The sequence below is a fragment of the Dendrobium catenatum genome, unplaced genomic scaffold (assembly GCF_001605985.2).
Source record: "Dendrobium catenatum unplaced genomic scaffold, ASM160598v2 fragScaff_scaffold_621, whole genome shotgun sequence".
Taxonomy (NCBI): domain Eukaryota; kingdom Viridiplantae; phylum Streptophyta; class Magnoliopsida; order Asparagales; family Orchidaceae; genus Dendrobium; species Dendrobium catenatum.
The window spans coordinates 4,777,549-4,798,345 of record NW_021319083.1 but is presented as its reverse complement, the minus strand read 5'-3'; the positions used below and the strand labels follow the sequence as shown (position 1 = coordinate 4,798,345).

The 20,797-nt window shown below is 33.8% G+C and overlaps 1 protein-coding gene across 1 annotated transcript; it reads right to left on the bottom strand.

Moving 5' to 3' along the window:
• Positions 1-5,445: 5,445 nt before the first annotated feature.
• On the bottom strand, positions 5,446-17,347 carry LOC110102761 (ADP-ribosylation factor). Its single transcript, XM_020831225.2, has 7 exons — positions 17,199-17,347; positions 15,388-15,543; positions 6,752-6,822; positions 6,449-6,568; positions 6,236-6,354; positions 5,829-5,910; positions 5,446-5,735 (listed from the first exon to the last, which is right to left on the bottom strand). The coding sequence occupies exons 2-7, from the start codon at positions 15,533-15,535 to the stop codon at positions 5,730-5,732; spliced, it is 546 nt and encodes a 181-aa protein (XP_020686884.1). The 5' UTR covers positions 15,536-15,543; positions 17,199-17,347; the 3' UTR covers positions 5,446-5,729.
• Between the last annotated feature and the right edge of the window lie 3,450 nt (positions 17,348-20,797).

Sequence of the window (20,797 nt, the reverse complement as noted above, 5' to 3'; positions counted from 1 at the left end):
CATTAGAGGATTTGCTATCTCATTATAGGATTAGGCTTATGAAGCCATTCAAAAGCTAGGAAAGACTCTTGTTAAATTTCAAGGATATAAATGTAAATGATGGTGAGTTGAAAAAGCAATGAAGTACACATGAGCAATACTTTTTTTATCACTTAGGGCATCTCCAACCGAACGCTAAACGAGTGTATGGAGTCGTTCCGTCGCTCCAACCGAACACTAAAATTTCCGCCATTTAATCGCAGGTGAACAGTGCGACGCCAATATTGGCGTCGCACTGTTCACTCACGTCATTTTTTGCTCTCAACCGGAAAAAAAAACTACAACAAATGAACAACATGAAGCATAAACATTTGATGCTTGAGCCATTTCCTAATTCATACTAGGAATTTGATGCGACTCTATTCATACAAACAAAATTCCTAAGATTTTTATTTTTTCGAATAGAGAGTTTTGGTGGATTTTTTTTGGAGCATAATCAATAAATAGTAGAAACATTTTGTTATAACAACATCAAAGGTGAACTTAAATTTTTAAAAAGTTGTGAAAGAATAGTGACGTTATTAGTAGAGAGATTTATCTCTAGCTAAGAGTCCAATGATTGAAACACTGTTTAATCACTAATACATTAAAAAATGATAATTACTCATTCACCAGCCTAAAGAAAATCAAACGTACTAAAAAATTAATTTATGAAAATTATCTTGTGAAATGAAATATAGATCCGTTTAGAGGTGTAAACGAGTCAAGTCGAGCTTGAGTTTTGCATAACTCGGGCTCGAGTCATGCAAAACTCGGGCTTGAGTCATGCATAACTCAAACTAGACTCGCTGACCAAATCAGGAGTCCGAACTTGAGATGAGCTCGGCTCATGGTGGCAAACAATGGGCTCGCAAGCAGCTAGTGAGATGACAGCTTCACTGCAAGAGAGGAAGATGGCGTTTGCTTGAGAAAAAGACGTGTCTCTTGCATGTCTGTTGGGTGAGAAGAGGAGAAAGTTATTTCTTTTTTGTTTTTTGTTTTCCTAGGGAATCTAGATAGTTTCTGCTTTTTTCTTGAGAAAGATTAGTCTTTTAGTTATTTTTTTTTTATAGTTTCATTAATTATTTGGACATTACGGCATTAACTAATTTTGGGAATCCTTAGGGCATCTCCAACCGAACGTCAAACGAGCGTATGCCGTCCGTCCGTCGCTCCAACCGAACGCAAAAATTTCCGCCATTTTCTTGCAGGTGAACTTCACCCACGCCATTTTACTCTCTCAACCGATAAAATGCGCGAAAGGGAGAAGATCGTTAACTTCCAAAAAACACCTAAAATGGCGTTCGATTGGAGCAGCATCACGCCATTTTGGAGTTCTGCGTTATTTTGCCGTAAATTTTGGAGTTCTCCGTTGGAGATGCCCTTATAGAGGATTATTTTTTTGCAAAAGAGAAGCTTGTTTTTCTTGGTTAGATTTGGTTTGCATGTTAGGCAATGAAAGACAATAAGTTTGCTTTCATCTTTTATGTTTGAAAGAATCCCTGACTATGGTTTAGTGGATTTCGTTTATTTGATAATTTGTAGATCATTCGTGTTATAATTTCACCTTTCTGAACAAGGAAGCATTTTTTTTTTTGAGTTTTTGTTGATGTGGTAAACTTTCGCAAGGCTCAACGACGACTTCAAGAACCACTATGATAGATCACTCGCACGCCAAATGGGAAAGCAAAGTTTTACAAGATGAAAGCAAACTTACTGTCTTTCATTGCCTAACATGATCAGTGGATTGTTGGTTAATATGGTGGTGGTGGCGGCCATGAAGAGGTAGTTTAAGAATGAAAATCAAGAAAAGTAATTATCGTAATTCCCAATTAGTAAGGTTTTAAGTGTTCTTATTTTCAATGATTAGAGACTGCTTATTTTCAATGGTTAGATACTACAGTATGCTTCCTTTTGGGTCTGTTTAAAATTGCTAAGGATTAGTTATTCTAGGAGTGTTAGCTTTTACACTCTGGCCTTCTTAGTAGTTTTTATTTTACCCGATTCCTATTTATTGATGCCTAATAGTCTTACGTTTTGGCCGTCTTCTATAGGCGCACTTCTCCCTTTCAGTAATTTTCCAATTCTTTGGAGATTTACATGAAATATTAATTAGATGGGTTGAGTTTAGAGTGTAAAATCAGTAGATAATTATTGTCAATTATAAAACAGTAAAATAGATATATCAACGGCAAATATCAAATCGGTATATATACATCTTTTATGTATTATAAACCTTATAATCTCACATAAGTCATTTTTGCATTCAATCATAATTATTCATTTTTATTTAACATTTCTATTAATAATTTTGACGTTCAATTCATTTTTATAACCATTTTTATTTATACAGGAGCATCGTTTAAATGTACCAATTAAGGTACAATAATTTCCATTTATATTTCCATTTTTTTCATTTTAATGTGTATGAATACGTTGCTTCACTAGCTAGTACAATACGGGAGTGAATTCCAGTAAATTTGCATGCATATATTTTCTTTCTCCTTTTCTTATCATATGTTTTTCTTTCATTCTTATATCATTCATTTATACGTGTATATAAATATCATATATATGTAATGCTTTCTAACTTTATTTTTCTTTCCTTTATTTGTAGTTTGGTTACATATTATTTCTTTATTATATTTGTTTTTGTATACTTATTTGCTTATTTCATATGTAATAGTTTTAAAAATAAAGTATAAGTCTTAAATACTTAAATAGTATGTTTCTTTTAAAAAGAAATAGAAAACTACAATAAAGAGATATTCTATAAATATGTAGTTTAATATTTCAAATATTCGATTCTTGTCAAAACCTAAAGAGAACATAATAAGATAAATTTACATATAGCAAGTTTTATCAAAATTTTCATAAATATTTATCTAATTAATTTTTATCTCAGCTTTAATTTTCTTTCTTGTTGAATTCTTAAAGAACTCAACTCTTACACCTTCATTTTTTTTTTCTAAAATTCTTAAAATTAAACAATATAAATTTTCAAAAAAATATGATTTAATAATAAATTTAAGAAAAATTATATGATAAGAATTTTACTTACAAGAATGAAATTTTTTAAATCCCAAAATATTTTTTATTTTCTTTCTCAAAATATCTTCCCCTTCTCTTTTAAATCTCTTCCTTTTCCTTTTATGAAAATATTCTTAGCTTTAAATGAAGTAAAAAAAAAAAAAAATGAAAAAAAAAACAAATATTATTCCCTCTTTCCCTCGGTTGTTCCACTTTTTCGTTAAAATTTCTTCCAAATTATCACTTTGTTAGTGAATTGATAAATATTATCCACCCATGCAACCCTATTTGCGAAATGTTTTCTGTTACCTCAGCGCTCAACACCTCAACACTCACTCAAACCCAAGTAAATCTAAGAGCTTGGCGTCGCAGCACTTCACAGCATAGCGTCTCAAGAAAACACCTATTATCGGTCGTTCCACTTATTTGTTAAAATTTCTTCCAAATTATCACTTTGTTAGCAAGCTAAGTTTTTACTCGGAGCTTTTGTTCTTAGAGGAAGTTTTATTAGCTTTTCTTCTTTTTTGTTTTACATTTACTTGAATGATCTGCTTAAAGCACAACAACAATTAAAATGGCTTGTGTCTGATCTTGTTGCTGGGGGATACATATTCTGATTTTTTATTCCTTATTGTGTTGACACCTAAAAAGGTATTCAATGGCAAATGCTTGGATGTTTGATGAGTACAATGGTCAACTGATGTGACACCACGCGAGGTAGGTACGACATACCTTAACATTGTACAAAATCACCCGAGAAGTTGTCTATTTGCAATATCAACCTCATAGGCACATTCATTACACCAAAATTACCAAAGAGACGCCCATCGCGCTCGCCTTGGGCAAATGAAGAAAATAATGAAATATAAGCGTGACATTGCTCAAAATTGTCCGATTGACATCTGAAATGGTTAAGATAAGGCTAGTGATATATGATGATGATGGATGATAATGCAGAGGTTCCTCTTCTTTGAGTGCGTTACTCTTTAATGTCATAGGTGATTGATTCCCTTTGAATGAGTGATTCCTTAAATGTATGGGTGAGTGGCACCATAATTTTTGGTGGGGGGCCTTGATTATAATTTTTACTTTTCTTTACAGGAGAGGTGTTTGAAGGAGCATTTGGGGAGACAGGTGCTAGGTTTAAGGAGACATTAAATGGTGAATTTAAAATTGGGATTTCCCATGAGAGAAGGCTCATGATTGGAGTCTTTATTAAGAGAGGGAAATTCATGAGAGAGATGAAAACTTGGAATTTTTTATTAGGAGCGAGAATTGATGGTTAGGACAAAGGTGAGGGTAGGGGGTTGATGGATTGGGTTTGAGTATGACCTAAAATTGACACGACTTGAATCCAATCAAACCTGACTTGCTAGCAAGTCAAATGACCTAAACTCGACCCGCATATAATCAACTTGAAGCCGATTTGTTTAATAAACAAGCCAAAAATATCAACTCGAATCCAACCCGCTAGCAAACTGAATGACTTGAATCTAACCCGTAAACTAGTTTTTGTTAATTTTTTTTATAACGTATTAAATATTAAGCTTAGCTTATTTGATAATAAAAAAAAAATTATACCTACAAGTAAAAAATATTTAAGAAATAATATATTAAATATTTTATTTTCAGGTTAAAAATGACTTCGTGGGTTAACTTAAACCAAACCAATTTAATAAACAGGATGAAAAATTCAAACCATATATTTTATAATTACCCAAATTTTTCGGATCAAGTTTGATTTAAGTTGACGGATCGGATCATTTATTAACACCCCTAGGAGAGGGGAGGGGAGATGTAGAATCATGAGAATTTTGAGGATTGCTTGATTTCAGTTCGTGATAATTGAGCTAAAATATAGTCTTAATTCTATTCTCGCAAATAGAGGTTACAAATTTTAATTTTAATTATATCCGATCATGTAATTCAAATTCAAAAAGATAGCATTAAAAAAAGTTAATTATTTCCTAATTTAAATAAAAAAGCTCTAATAACAAATTAAATATTATTCTATGATCTAGTAGAAGACGAATCAGATTCCTCTACTTTCTCATCGTCTTCGACCTTCTCCTCTTTCTCCAAAATATACCCTCTTCTTCGTCTCCCTCTCCCTCTCCAATCCAAGAATAAGCCTCTCTGGGCCTTCTCTCATGTTTTTATCTTTTCCTCAAGGGAAAAAAAGCAGGGAAGAAAGAGAAGTCGACTCTGATTCTCTGGCAGTACATCTATTTTTAGGTGGGTTTTTCTTTATTCTTTATGACTGTAATTCATTCGTGTCATTCTGTCTATTTTGACATATCTTTCAATTTCTTTGCACTTGCATTACAACAAGTTTCACTTTTGTGCTTTTAAAGTGTCTATAAATTTATATTTGCTAATTCACTGGAGAATTTATAATGCAACGAAGAAATTTCAATTTGATCCATTACAAAAGACGTAGAATAAAGCAAAGAAGCAAAAGCATTTGCGTAGAACAAAAAAAACAGGAATAAATGAGTGTTGCGCAACGTTAAAGCAATTTCAAGATAACATCCCCCTAAACAATAACAAATTCTAGAATTATGGAAGGCAGCAGTAGTGCGGTCAACAAGCAAATATATATAAATGTTCGTCTAGATAGTACGCTGAACCTCCATGTACTTGTATTTTGGCTTCTGATGCAGAAATACCACTAGGAAGTTCTACGCCTGCAGGAGGAACAATACGGGGAAAGATGAGTGGTCATTTTTTCAGAACCCAAATACAAAGTATACGAATAAGACGTGCTGATGAATTTGAACCTTGTTAGCGATGTTGTTTGAGAGCCAATCCAATCCCTCGTACAAACCTTCTCCTGAGGTGGCACAGGTGCTCTGGATATACCTGATAAGCGCGGGCCAATATAATAATCAGTATCTCCAACACTCCAATTCCAAAAAGAAGAAAAAAAAAAGACGTACAAAGAACCAAACTTATCCAAGAATTAAACACATCCGAAAGGAGATTATTTTGTGCGGACACCGGACTGTCCGGAGGCGAACCAGAACACGCCATGTCACCCGGTACACAACAATACACAGCCGTGGTACACAACAAAAGGATGATGTGACATGCTCTGTTTCGACTCCATATGGCATCCGGTGTCGGCACAGAATAATTTTTCATTTGAAAGAGACAAAAGAGGGGGAAAAAAGAGAGGGAATAATACCAATGGCGTTGACGAAGAGAATGGAGGCCAAGCTTATCGGTGATCTCTGCAGCATTCATTGCATTCGGAAGGTCTTGTTTGTTTGCAAAGACAAGCAGCACTGCATCTCTCAGTTCATCCTACAAAATAAAAAAAAAGGTATATTTGTCTTAAAATATAAACGTTTTTTTTTTCTTAAGTTTATTAAACTGATTACATTGGGAACTTAATTACCTCATTAAGCATCCTGTGAAGCTCATCTCTTGCCTCAACAACACGGTCTCTGTCATTGCTGTCTACCACGAAGATGAGGCCCTGCGTGTTCTGGAAATAGTGTCTCCACAAAGGACGGATCTAATAACAAAACAAAATCGAAAAAAAAAAAAAACTTCATTTAAATTTAATGGTTAAATATTTTAACAAATATATTATTCACATTCCAGTTGACTTTTAAGCCTATAAAATCATAAAATCAATAACATTCACTCTCCCAACCGCAACAAAAAAGGTACAAGGACCATATTAGTTATAGCACACCTTGTCTTGACCACCAACATCCCAAACAGTGAAGCTGATATTCTTGTATTCCACAGTTTCCACGTTAAATCCTAAACAAGTAAAAATCATGGGTCAGATCAATATTCTGGTTAAGGATTTAACAGATTAGGAGCTCTTAGACATGAAGCAATTAACAGCATCCTTACTTTCAATAATCACACTTCTATGGATGTCAACCTGATGTAATATGTTTCATAAGTCTTGCGTAACAGATGGTTCCAGGCAGGTCTATCAATCTGGTCTACATTTATTTTTAAAATTTAAATCTATCCCATAATTTCATTAAGTGGGCTCAACGCTAGTGCAAATATGCGGTTGGAAAAAGATCAATTATGAATATTAAAATGTACATTGATATGAAAATTTTTAATATAATTGCATCTGTTAAAATTATTGTTTGAGATCTCTAAATTAGAAATCAAAGAGTACACCGCTTGAGTCAAAGTCCTTTTATAAAGAAAAAACTGATCTAGTTAATATTATTGTCTGATCCATATCCAATTTAGGCTGTTGGGTTCAAATAACTAGCATTGGTATCAAGAGATGACCATCTAGGGCGACTCTCTCTAATCGTATATGCCGCTGGAGCTACTCCAACCTTTTCATGTATATACTCATTTTGCATTGTCTTTAAGAGTGAAGCCACACATTCACCTGAGCATCCTCATCTCTGCAACACTACACTTAAATTTATGCTTCTCTTTTGCTGGCTAACATTCTGCGCCATAAAGCATTGCAGGCATCACCACAATCTTATAGAATTTTCCCTTAAGTTTAAAGGGTACTTTTTTGTCACACAATAAGCCCGACGCATTCCTCCACTTCAACCATCCAACTTTAATTCTACTAATAATATCCCAATCTATTTCACCATCACTTTGAGCCATATATTTGTGAAATCTAAAATATGTACTACTCTTTTTAATAACTTGATCGTCCAAAGTCACAATCACCCCATTGGATCTATTACTACTAAAATCAAATTCTCAATGTATTCGATTTTAGATCTACTCAAACGAAAACCTTTACTAAGGTAGAAATCCATATTTCAAGTTTTCCTTCAACTCCCTCTCTAATCCTATCGATAAGAAAAATATCATTAGCAAAAATCATACACCAGAGTACATCCTCTTGCAAATTTTATAGTAAGAACATCCAAGACTAAAGCAAAAAAAGTTAGGGCTTTTGATCCTTGATGTGATCAAACTGAAATAGAAAAATACTTGATCAAACTAACTTGTGTTTGAACACAGATAACTCATGGATACATATCCTTAATGAATTGAATAGAAGCATTATTAAATTATTTCTTTTCTAGAACTCTCTAGAGCACTTCTCTTGAAACTTTATTCTATGCTTCTCAGAAGAAGATGATTTCCTCCAAAATTACACAATCGCACTTGTTCCACAATCCAAGGAAATTTTCATCCAATTTATACACCCGCAATTGAAAACTATAATCTAAACTTTTATTAAATAAAAAACTTTGATCACATGCCTCAATAATCCATTTATAGTTGGCATAACAACAGTTTAGTTCATTTCCATTAAAATCCAAGACTCAGATCTTAATTGCAAAGAGAACTTTATGCACTTATTCCAAATAGTAAAGCCACATTCAATTCTAGGTTTTATAGAGACAACAAAGCTTCATCTTCTCGACCCATTTATCCAAAATAACAGCCTTTAGAAGCAAAAATAATAATTATCATAAATAAAACCGCACATGTTAGATAATCTCGCCAAAACTCATATGCCAATGAAGTCCATCTATGAAAAGTTTCGCATGTGTAACCACTAGTCAAAATATATCTCTTTACGTTTGGGTAAATCAAATACCATGTACAGAAGAACCAAGGCAATAAATCAGAACTTGAACAACAGCATTCAAACTTTAGAATAATTAAGAATCGAACCAGCCTGATCCCACACCAAACCAAACAAATCAACTTAATACTACAGAATCAAATTAATAGAGAACACAATTTGTTCTCATAAGCCATCATCATAAACATGCCCCAATAACTAACAAAAAAAAACAACCAATTAACTGCCAAATGATAAAATTAAATTAATTTTTCTCGGAGCATTTATTTACTTCCATAACGTTTTCGCTGAGTATAGACTTAAAGCTATCCATCACCTTTTATCAAAATTTTTAACTTTTCATCGGCTAGATATCTTGGCTCACTATGACCTTTGACTATGTATGTTCTTTAGTCAAATAACTTTATAAAGCACATCACCCATCCATCCATATTTCCCAAGTTTCACCGATTTACTTTGGTCCCAGTTCATATGCCATCAATATTGCTTTAAACTAGTCATTTTTAAAACCATAATTTGTTTTATTAAGAGCTGTTAACGTCAAATGAACTCCAACAACACGTGTTCTTATTTAGGATCCAAGTTCAAGAAGTTTCGGTAATCTTCCTTCAGGGAAAATGCATGAAGTGATCACTAGGCGACAGTAATGAAAATCAGTAAGCTTTTACTCTTATGCTCCAAGCTAACTATGATCCTTTACTACATACATGGATTAATCAAATATTCTTTGGAGTTCATAACATATCTATGTAGATATTTCACATTTGTCAGAAGTACATTGATACAGAAGCGCACTACCAGATACAATGCAGCCACCCACCTATTTTGATTACGCAAATGCATAACCCACAATTACTCTGTTCCTTTCTGCTCAACTCCTCAATCATTATGTTCATTTCTCTAGTTAATTATGTCATTTTTTTCAAAAAGAACTTTGCAGCTGTCGTCTTGTTAGCAGAGTTTGCTACAAAACTGCTAAGGGGCGATTATGAGGGCTATGCAACACTGGAAACATAATCTCACAAAATGAGTTTATTTTGAATAGAAATTATCAACTCTCAAATATATGAACTCCAAAAATAAAAAATTTCGCTCGTATGCAAGCCTGATAGATTATCTTTCTTAAAAAATTCACCTGATCTTCAAAGACCATGTAGGTCATTTGAAATAAGTGACGGGCACCTTGAGCAGGTGCCACGCTCCTTTTTAACATTGAGGCTGACCTCGTGGGGTTTGAAGCTCTAAAGGAATTATATGTTGACAATGAAAACTTCAACTGCATATGGTCAAAGTGTCTAAGGCACAAATACTGAAGCTTTTCATATAAAACAAGGTTTTTAATTAAAAGTAAATCATTTAAACATTTCTATGACATCAATGTGGAAAATCATATATTGGGGTGTGCTAAGACCAAAACAATTACATAAAATTACTTCTACTGCCCTTGAATGCAGAGTGACATATGAGCAAAAGCTACAGATAATTACGAGGGTGCAACACTGGAAACATTATCACATACAAGAGGAGTTTATTTTGAATAGCAATCATCAAGTTCTCAAATATATGAACTCCAATACAACGCAAGTCAATTGAAATAAGCGACTGGCACCTTGAGCAGGTGAGCCACACTCCTTTTCAACATTGAGGCCAAAGTTACAAACTCATAGGGTTTGATGCGCTAAAAGAATTATATGTCAACAATGCAGACTTCAATGGGATATGGTCGAAGTGTCTTAAGCACAAATACTAATGCTTTTCGTATACAACAAGGTTTTTAATTCAAAGTAAAACATTTATACATTCCTAAGATATCAATTTGTCAAATCATAATATGCGATTTAGATTAAGATGTGCCTAGCATCATCACAAATGGGGCGTGATACGACCAAAATAGATAAATAAAATCATTTATATTCCCCTTGAATGCAGAGTGACATAGCCTACTTGATGCAGGCAAGGCTTGATAATTTTATATTTTCTTTTGCTTCCTTGTTGGCAATATGGGTTATTTAATTTCGGATGGTTGTTGGAGTCATCTAGGCAATTTTGAAGAGTGTTCCCTAGGCAATATTTTGATTACCTTTGTTGGCTTTTGGTTTCTCAAGGATTTCGATTGGTTGTTCATGTTCTCGATGCAAATTTTGTTGGCTGTTCATGTTCTCCATGCAGATTTTGTAGGATGTTCATGTTCTCCATGCAGTTTTGTTTCTCTATGCTGGCTGTTTTTCCCAAGGTGCTACCCCTTTTTTTTCTACTGTTGTTTTCTCATTCTAGGTACATTAACTCCTCATTAAATGTGCTAACTTGTGAGACTTCTATTGGTTACTTTGGATGGCACATTTATGTGGTTGTTGGGTCATTTTCCTCCTATATAAGAAACTGTTTTTTCTGCAAAAAGAAGAGAGATATGCGATGATTTTTGGAATGTAAAACCCGCGGGTTTGTTCTAGCTTGCAAGATAGCCTCCTTTCCCCTTCTCTATTATTTTCCTCTCAGTTTTGTACCTTTTATTCTCTATCCATAGTTCCCACACCATGTGTATCTTTCTTCTCTTAATTAATATAAGTTGTAAGGTGTTTTGTTATTGTATTGTTATATTATATGTGTTTGTCTATTTTTATGGTAAGGAAGACTCTTAATTTGCAATCATACAACAACAACAACATCATCAAGCATTTGTCCCACTACGTGAGGTCGGCTACATGAATCCTTTTTCGCCATTGTGCCCTGTTAAAAGTCAAATTCTCATTTAAATCTAATAAAAAAAGGATCATTTTTAATATTTTCTAACCAAGTCTTTTTAGGTCTACATCTACTTTTCTTAACATAATTCAAATCTAATACCTCAACTTTCATAATCGGGTCATCAGAAGGCCTCTGTTTAATGTGACCAAACCATCTAAGGCGACTCTCTCTAATCTTAGCTTCCACTGGAGCTACTCCAACATTTTCACGTATATGCTCATTTCGTATCCTATCTCAAGGGTAAAGCCACTCATCCACCTAAGCATCCTCATCTCTGCAACACTTAACTTAGTATTATGCTTCTCTTTAAACGGCCAACATTCAGCACCATAAAGCATTGCACGTCTCACCACCATCTTATAGAATTTTCCCTTAAGTTTGAGGAAGACTTTTCTATCGCACAACAAAGCCCGATGCATTCCTCCACTTCAACCAACCAACTTGAATTCTGCTAATAATATCCCCATCTATTTCAACATCACTTTGAACAATAGATCCAAGATATATAAAATGTATACTCTTATTAATAACTTGATCGCCCAAAGTCACAATCCCCTCACTAGGTCTATTGCTACTAAAATTACACTCCCTATATTCAATTTTAGATCTACTCAAGTGAAAGCCTTTAGACTCTAAGGTTGACCTCCATAATTCAAGTTAACCTTCAACTCCCTCTCTAGTCTTATCAACAAGAAGAATATCATCAACAAAAATGATACACCAAGGTACATCCTCTTGCAAATATCTTTCTTTCTTTAAAATTACACTCCATATATTCACATACCAGGTACATACTCTTACTTTGCAATCATAATGTAATTTTTTAGGTTGCACCAATTTGGTATCAGAGAATTAGGTTGTCGGATGAGCCTTTCTTTCTCTTTAAAAATTAAACAAAAAGAAAGTCAAAACAGTCATCGGGCCTAAGTTCCAATTCAAGAGGAAGATCTATAATCGAAAATGCCGCATCTTCAAAATTTTGAGACGATGTCATCACGAGTTGAGAATTCTCCACCATGGGAGAATTGATGTAGTCAAAACTTGATAATTTTATATTTTCTTTTGCTTCGTTGTTGGCAATATGGGTATTTAATTTCGAATGGCTGTTCGAGTCCTCTAGGCAATTTTGAAGTGTTCCATAGGCAATATTTGGATTCACTATGTTGGCTTTTTAGTTTCTCAAGGATTTCGATTGGCTGTTCATGTTCTCTATGTAGATTTTGTTGGCTATTCATGTTCTCCATGCAGATTTTGTTGTTGTTCATGTTCTTCATGCAGTTTTTTTACTATGCTGGCTATTTTTCCAAGGTGCTGCCCCCCTTTTTTCCTGTTGTTGTTTTCCTATTCTAGGTGCATTAACTCATTAAATGAGCTAACTGTGAGGCTTCTATTGGTTACTTTGGATGGCACATTTATGTGGTTGTTGGATCATTTTTCTATATAAGGAGTTGTTTTTTCTACAAAAAGAAGAGAGACATGTGATGATCTTTGGAATATAAAACTTGCGGGTTTGTTTTAGCTTGCGAGCTAGCCTCCTTTTCTCTTCCCCTCTACTATTTCGTCTCGACTTTCTACCTCTTCTTCTCTATCCACGATTCCTGCCCAATCTGTATCTTTATTATCTTAATTAATATAAGTTGTAAGGTGTTGTGTTATATTATTGTTATATTATATATGTTTTTGTCTATGTTTATGATAAGGAAGGCCCTTAGTTTGCAATACTAATGTAATTTTTTTTATTGCACCACTACTTCATGCTAATATGCAGAATATGTCGAACAACAAAGCACAAGATCAAAATACTGATCTTTATACTCCATTGCCTCTAACAAGTAATATATTCGGAGAAATTAGCATGAATATTATATTAGGGTTAAAGATAGCACAATGAATGAAAGTTCGTTTTGTCATTGTTAACCAGTTCTCAAAATTGACTTTTTCATACCAAGTTGGAAGATAGCCGACGACATAAATATGGTACATTATCTCCTTCAAGAGTTTGCTTGATGCATGAGATACCCAAAGGCCATCAACTCTAATCACAACGTTAAGTTTGGAGTCACTTATGGCAAGTATTGTAGAAGAAATTTATGACACTTAGCAGAGCATACTGCCCCTAAACGAGTCAGCCATACTTTAGGTACCATGAATATAGCATCATAGGGGCAGGCTGAAACAAACATATGGGATCAAGCATTGGCTCAAGTTAAATTCACCTTCAATAATATTATCACTGATTAACAGAAACGGTTGCAGTTCTCCATTCCTACACCAAGATACCAAACTTTGTAGTTGATTTGGTCAAGTTACCACTTACCATAAAGTCAGCACATGGAAACGCATAACAATTATCTCAGCAAGTAAAATAACCCCATCAAAAAAGCGAGGAAAAGACTTTAATCCAATGAATGATGCAAAATGGTAACTGAATTCATCTCAGCAAATACAGATATCCTTCTAGTACATATCACAAACTTCAAGCTAAAAAAATTGGTCCATTCGCAACAAGGAAGAATATTGACGACAATGCATATATTATATACTTGCTTCACCATTTATGATCTCCAAGACTTTCAATGTTTGAGACATCATTTAGTATCATCCATTCAAGCTGGCCATATTTGTTGAATTTAACTCAGAGTTGTGTTCTTCAAATGATAGGGGAGATGATGCAACAACCCAGTACCCAATAAAATTTTGCAGCCGACCTATTTTCCAACCTATTTTAATTATGCAAAATCTTAATGCTTTATCATCGTATTCCTTTCTCTAGTTCGTTATTTAATTTAGTTTGGTAAGTTCATCCTCAAAAAGAACTTTCCAGACATCCTTTTGTCTAGCAGAGTTTGTTACAAAACTGCTAAGGGGTAGAGCAGGGATTACACTGTTATTTGCTAATTTTCAATTTTCCAAAAGGGATAGTAAAGTTTTCTCTTCTTCTGCTTCATTAAAGAATGCAGTTTCCCATTCTCATCCTAACAACACTTTTGACTTTCCCCGGCTTCAGTTATCTTTGACCCATATTCAAGAAGCAATCAACAGTCTTAATTTAGATCAATGCAAAATCATAGGTTGTTCCTATTACGAACTAGTAAGTTTCAAATAAATTCCAGAAACTCAACTAACATTGGATCACATTTTGGTTATTCATTGGCTAGGGAATTTATAATATTGCTTCTGGCAATATAGGCCAACTAAAGAATTATGGCGACAACAGGACAAATACTAGGATTGCATCAACCTTGATAAGTCTATTATCTCAAACTGTACTTTTTCCCACCATTGAAATGCTTTTCTATATTTTTCTTTCTTTTCCACTACACCGCCACAAATAACAACAGCATGCCGACAAAGCTAGATGAATTTTAAAATTTTCCATTTGTAAAAGTTTTTTATAACCCAAAAAACTAAAAAACTTAAAATCAAATATAAAATATAAAACAACCTTACTAATAGAAATTAAGGTTGTGAAAGATCCAAGGTCAAAACACCCTAATAGATCAAACACTAAGACATGATTGAAGTCGGCATGATCCAAAATATATCTAATAAATAATGTAAACTTGGGAAAATCTAACAATGGTTCAAGATCCGATTAAAACATGTAAAATCAACCAAAGCTAGGTCTAGCTACTAAAGCTTTTGAATCAATCTCAATTCAATCCAAGATTGGCTCATTAATTTTTCATTTTCAAGCTCAGTAGAAGCCATGAATGATTCATTTCAGTAAAGTTTCTACCTGTTGAGTCAATTGCAGACCATAGAAGCGTGTGAATGCGTGCATACAAACATGCTACAAGAATGTGGAAGTCATGGACATGTAAATTTATACAACCATATATATATATATATATATATATATATATATATATGAGCTCAACCAGATAAAGGGCCATCCCAATTTAAGGATAATAGATGGTTGGCCCATCTCAGTAGGTTGTTCAAACAAAAATGCAATCCAAGTTCAAAACTGATGTATTATTTGAGCATTCATAGAGTGAATTTCGTATACCCGACAGGAACATATCAAAAACAAGACTTACCAATGGTTGGGATGGTTGTCACAATCTCTCCAAGCTTCAGTTTATACAAAATGGTGGTCTTACCAGCAGCATCAAGACCAACCATAAGAATACGCATCTCCTTCTTGGCAAAAAGCCGACTAAAGAGTTTGGTGAAAGACAGCCCCATCTTCACAACTGCAAAAAATTAACACTAAGTTAACACAATTATTAACGTGATAGTCACGCAAATAAAGCAATATCAATTAAAGAATCTTCCTTAACACAGCCTACAAATAATATTCCTAATAGATCAAAAGAACCTAATACTAAAAAAGAGAAATTCATCATTAAAAAAAGGGACACCAAAATTTAATCAGAAATGAGCACATTATGAAATCTAATTTGCCAGACATAAGTGATACCAGCAGCATCCATATCCAAAAACAGAAATCCACACTAACTTTACACAATTTACAATTAACAGACAAACATTTGGAAACATCAGGTAATCACAAGTAATAAATAGTTGATTCCACAATACCTTATCAGAACAAGAAGCAACAAAAATCTTAGACAGGATAAGCATAGCTTCTCACCAAAATGTTACGAACATGAATCAGAAAACAAGCACATGATGGAGTTTTGAGTGCCCTAAATATTCGTCAAAGAAATATATAAAGGAAAAAAGAAATGGAACCACCTATACAATTGATCCAGAACTCATAAAAAAAAACTATGATGTGAATCTAAAACCACGATCAATCAAAATCAAATCACAGCGTAAAAGAAATGGAATGGGCCGGCGGAGAAACACAAACATTAAATTAATGGGCCAAACATAAACAAAGCACGCGACACCCATCTCAAGCAAGAGAAATTCATACCAACCAATACTGGATTCTCATTTTGCATGTTCACGATGAATTTACCAGAACAAACAACCACCAAAAACTCTAAAAAGAAATGCATCATTTATCATTAAAAAAAACTTACAAACATTTATTAGAAAAAAAAAAAGAACAAATCCCTAAATTCCCTTGACATGATAATAAAAAGAAAAAAAGAAACACAGTAAATTCAGCCAAATATTTCAATGAATCCAGTTAAACAAAGGATCCATAACTTATGAAGCCAATCTCCGCCCCCAATCAATAAAAAACAAATCACATAACTGAAAGGCTGGAGATCCACAAACGCAAAATCAATGCACCGGATACAAGTGATACAAGCAGAATCCAAATCCAAAAACATATATCCATACCAAGTTTGACAGAAAATGCATGCAAAAGATCCTCGCTACCACAAAAATAAAGAATTCTAATTGACAATACTCACGACAAACATATCAGAAGAATCGGAAGCCAAAAATCATAAAATTAAATACATCATTAATCATAAAATTGTCGAGATCAATAATCAGAAAACGAGCACATGTTTCAGCTTTTCCAGTTCTAAATTCTCCTGAAAATGAAAATAGATAAATCCAAAGTCAAATCACATGCTGAAAGGCCCAACGGACCCTCTTGACCAACGGATCCACAATTAATAAGAAAAAAACGATGTAAATCCCCAGACCAGTCAACCAAAAGTCAAATAACAGTACAAAACAAACGGCAAAAACAAAGATCTACCCCCGTAAATCACCCCTCCCTCATTTAAAGGCAAATTCAGTGCATGATTCCAATAATCAAAACAAAAATACCAAAAAAACTCTACAATCAGATCAGATCAAGACATGAGTCGATGCAAGACATCGAAACCCTATTCCAATATAAAGCGAAAAAAATCAAAGAAACCGAACAACAATTTTGCAAGATCCATGGATTCAGATATGGAGATTAGGCGCTTACGAGAGGAACAGAGACAGCGCTTGTAGGATCCGAGCGGCGAGAAGATCTACGCGGAACCGTCGACCACCAGATCCCGCAGAAATGAAGCCTATCCCCCATTTAAATAGTTGGAAAACAGCACATAACGGACGTCTTCGTGCCGTCCACCTGCGCGAAGATAGCGACGACCGTCTGATTGTCCGTTAGTTATTCATCTGACAGCTTTGACAACGAAATTACGGGTTCGGTGCCTCGCGGACTCGATATGACGACTGATAAATATTATTATATATTTAATCGCTAAAAAAAATCAAGAAATATATGTTTTTTTTTTGGAGATTTACATACATACCACTTAATACTATTCTATTTACATATTTAACATCTAAAACTTTAATATTACATACACACCACCCATAGTTCATTTTCATACCAAATATGAGTGGTAGAAATGAAATATATTAGTAGGAAAGAAATATAAGTGATATATTTGATATTAACATAATATAGGATGGTATGCATGTAATATTAAACTTGTAAGTGTTAGATATGTAAATAGGATGTTATAAAGTGGTATGTTTGTAAATTTCCCTTTTTTTGGCTTTGTGGGAGATTTGCTATGTTTGTTTGGGTGGTGTGAAGATCGGACAACCAAAATCATTTAAATTTGTTGTGTGTTTATAGATACTTAGTAAAAGAGTAATAAAAGTGCAATTATAAATGCATATTTGCTAGTATTTTGCTGAGTATTTACAAAAATCATATATCAAGAGATGTTTGGATGTTAGTCAAGTTGTTAACTTATAGGAAGGGAGACCAACAACTTGGGAAGTGGGTATTGATGATAGACATCAGCTTTGGCGGTTATGACACAACAAGAAATTTTTATTGGTGAAGGCATACATTAATGATTTTGAAAGTACTATTAATTTTTTCAAGTGATTTCTTTTGACATTCTATTTAATAGAGCATTGTAAAATAATATTTTGATTTTTGAAGAATGTTAATATTTTTTAATAAATTATTAAATTCTATATATCATATTATATTAGTTGTCTTCTAAAAAAATATATGATAATCCTATTTCACTTTAAATTTTTAGGTAATAATTTTATAAAAATAACATTATAACATTTTAAAAAGCTTATTCTACAATAAATAATAATGGGCTTTTATTAATGTTATGAGCTTTTATTTCTATACATGGATGGGTTAGTAAGCGCACATACCCCGAAGGCCCCTCCTGTAGATCAGCCACTACTTGGCAGCGATGTTAGGCATTGATGATGGTGGAAATGACATGTGTTGATAGTGTTGATGTATGTTGGTCTTAGTGTTGATGGTAAGCATCAACATTGACAGATGGCAATCTCATTAGTGATTGTGGACATTGGCATTGGTGTTGATGGCATGCGTCAATCTTTCAGTGATGATATGTGTCGACCATTTTAGTGACAATGTGTTAATGATAATGGAGATGGAGGTGTCAACCTTATTAGTGATAATGAGAAACAACTTTATTGACAACACCGAGTATTTAGTATCAGTTTTTTAAGTAACGGTTATAATTTCTATATTATCTCATGGGTTAAATATTTATAATAGAAAATTATATCAATTATTGTTGTAGTATATTTTCGTTATTGATGATATTCTCTTTTATTGTTATGTTCTATTGCATATATCTTGGAAAGCTTGTATTAGCATCATAATAAAATAAAATAAATGTGTATCCCTTTTTGTGCTTTATATCATGATATCACAACCTTGGTCCAATGCTTGTCTTTGTTCTCATATATTTTGAATCATTTATATGACATGCACTACGTCGACAACCAATCTATTTTCTTTATTCACCAACCATATCAATCCAGCTAGATAAAGTCATCTATTTCTTATGGTTATCCACTCATCTCTCTTTGATCACTGTCATCTACAATGTGATGCTAACGTACACTATCAACAATGGACCAAATTAACCTTGACTCTTCAAATATGATGTCACCATTCTCCATTTGCGTGCTCCATATTGTCCTCCTTGTCTCTAGTTTCTCCCCATAGCCATCTTTAACAAATTCTTCCTCTTCTCTAGTTTGCCTCTAATCTCCCTCTAATCCCTCAATAAAACAAGAATCTCATCCCCCCCACCCCCCCATTGTGCTACAAACTTCATGGCCTTCATTGCCACCATTTCCTTACTCCTTGTAATCCTCTATTTCTACATCTTTACATGTTTCTTCAAAGCTTACATGCACTTCTTCGCCTTCCTTGCCCTAACCTCCATGGATGGCCGATCCTCCCTTCCTTACTCTACCATCTCTCCTATCCTCTCAACACCCTATAAAAATTCCTCCTCTCACTGAATTCTTTTATCATTAATGCCCTCTTCTTTGCCTCCTAACTTGCCATCCCTATCGTTATACACCAATCTTACATGGTTTCCATTGCCATAATCATCATTGTTTGGTTCATCGATCATGATCATGGAGTTGACCACTTAGAACCTTCACCATGCTTTTGCTTCAACTATGATCTCATCGATCTCATGCTTCTCCATTTGTTGCCTCAAGAAAATTACCAACTATCAGCCACTCCATGATTACTGATTTCTAATTCTTTTTCCAAAATAGTTGACATATGGTGCCTTTAGTTTGAAGGTGAACTTATCATATTTTTTTGTCACATGAATTAAATATTTATAATATGAATCTATGATAGTTGTTATTGTTAAATATCTTCATTATTGAGAATATTCTCTTTTATTGCTATCTTTTTCATAGATATATAGGCAAGCTTTTTCTACCATAATCAATTTATACATTTGTAGTCTTTTTATGATTTCTAACAACAACAAATGGCGGTGGCCTTATTAACAACGACAAATTTTGATATCTTTGTCAATGGTGGGTGTTGGCACAATTCTCGAAGATGAGCATTGTTGTTGTCAATGACAAGTTTTAATCTTATTGGTGATAGCAAACATCGACGTTGGTGATAAAAATAGTTGTTAGTGTTAGTATTAATGACAAGCATTAAACATGTTGAAAACTATGGATGTCGACATTAGTGTCAACGATAGGCATTTATTTTGTCGGGTGCTAACAAAGCTCTAGATGCCCTTTTCTAGAATCCATCTTAGGGTTCCTTCGGGTCTCATTGATTGTGTAGAAGTATGTCATATTTATATATTTTTTATGGAGCATTATAGTCACGTACATAGACCAATTGATCCCTTCTAACCATATAATATTTCTTAGAATCTTAGTATCTTAATGATACTAGGATTGAGTGATGTTGGGCTTAGATTCATCTTGTTGAAATACCCATTTTGATCACAAGCACTCAAAACTCTGAGATCATTTGATTGTTCAAATGGTCATGGTGAAATTCCAATTATACTTACGAGTCATTGATTTAGGTTAAGTCCAACTCATATCAAGATGATTTTGATATTGCCGAGTTTGATCTCATCAAGATACTTAGCATGAGCATTGACTATTCAAACAACAACAACATCAAGTCCTTATCCCACTATGTGGGATTGGTTATATGAATCTTTTTTCTCCATCGTGTTATGTTAAGAGTCACATACTCATTTAAATCTAATAAAGAAAAGTCTT

Excerpts from the sequence above, each read along its gene's own strand:
- LOC110102761 (XM_020831225.2), bottom strand. The coding sequence starts at position 15,535 with ATGGGGCTGTCTTTCACCAAACTCTTTAGTCGGCTTTTTGCCAAGAAG. Across the intron at positions 6,823-15,387 it reads GACAACCATCCCAACCATTG|GATTTAACGTGGAAACTGTG; the intron begins GTAAGTCTTGTT and ends TTACTTGTTTAG. Across the intron at positions 6,569-6,751 it reads ATGTTGGTGGTCAAGACAAG|ATCCGTCCTTTGTGGAGACA; the intron begins GTGTGCTATAAC and ends TTTTGTTATTAG.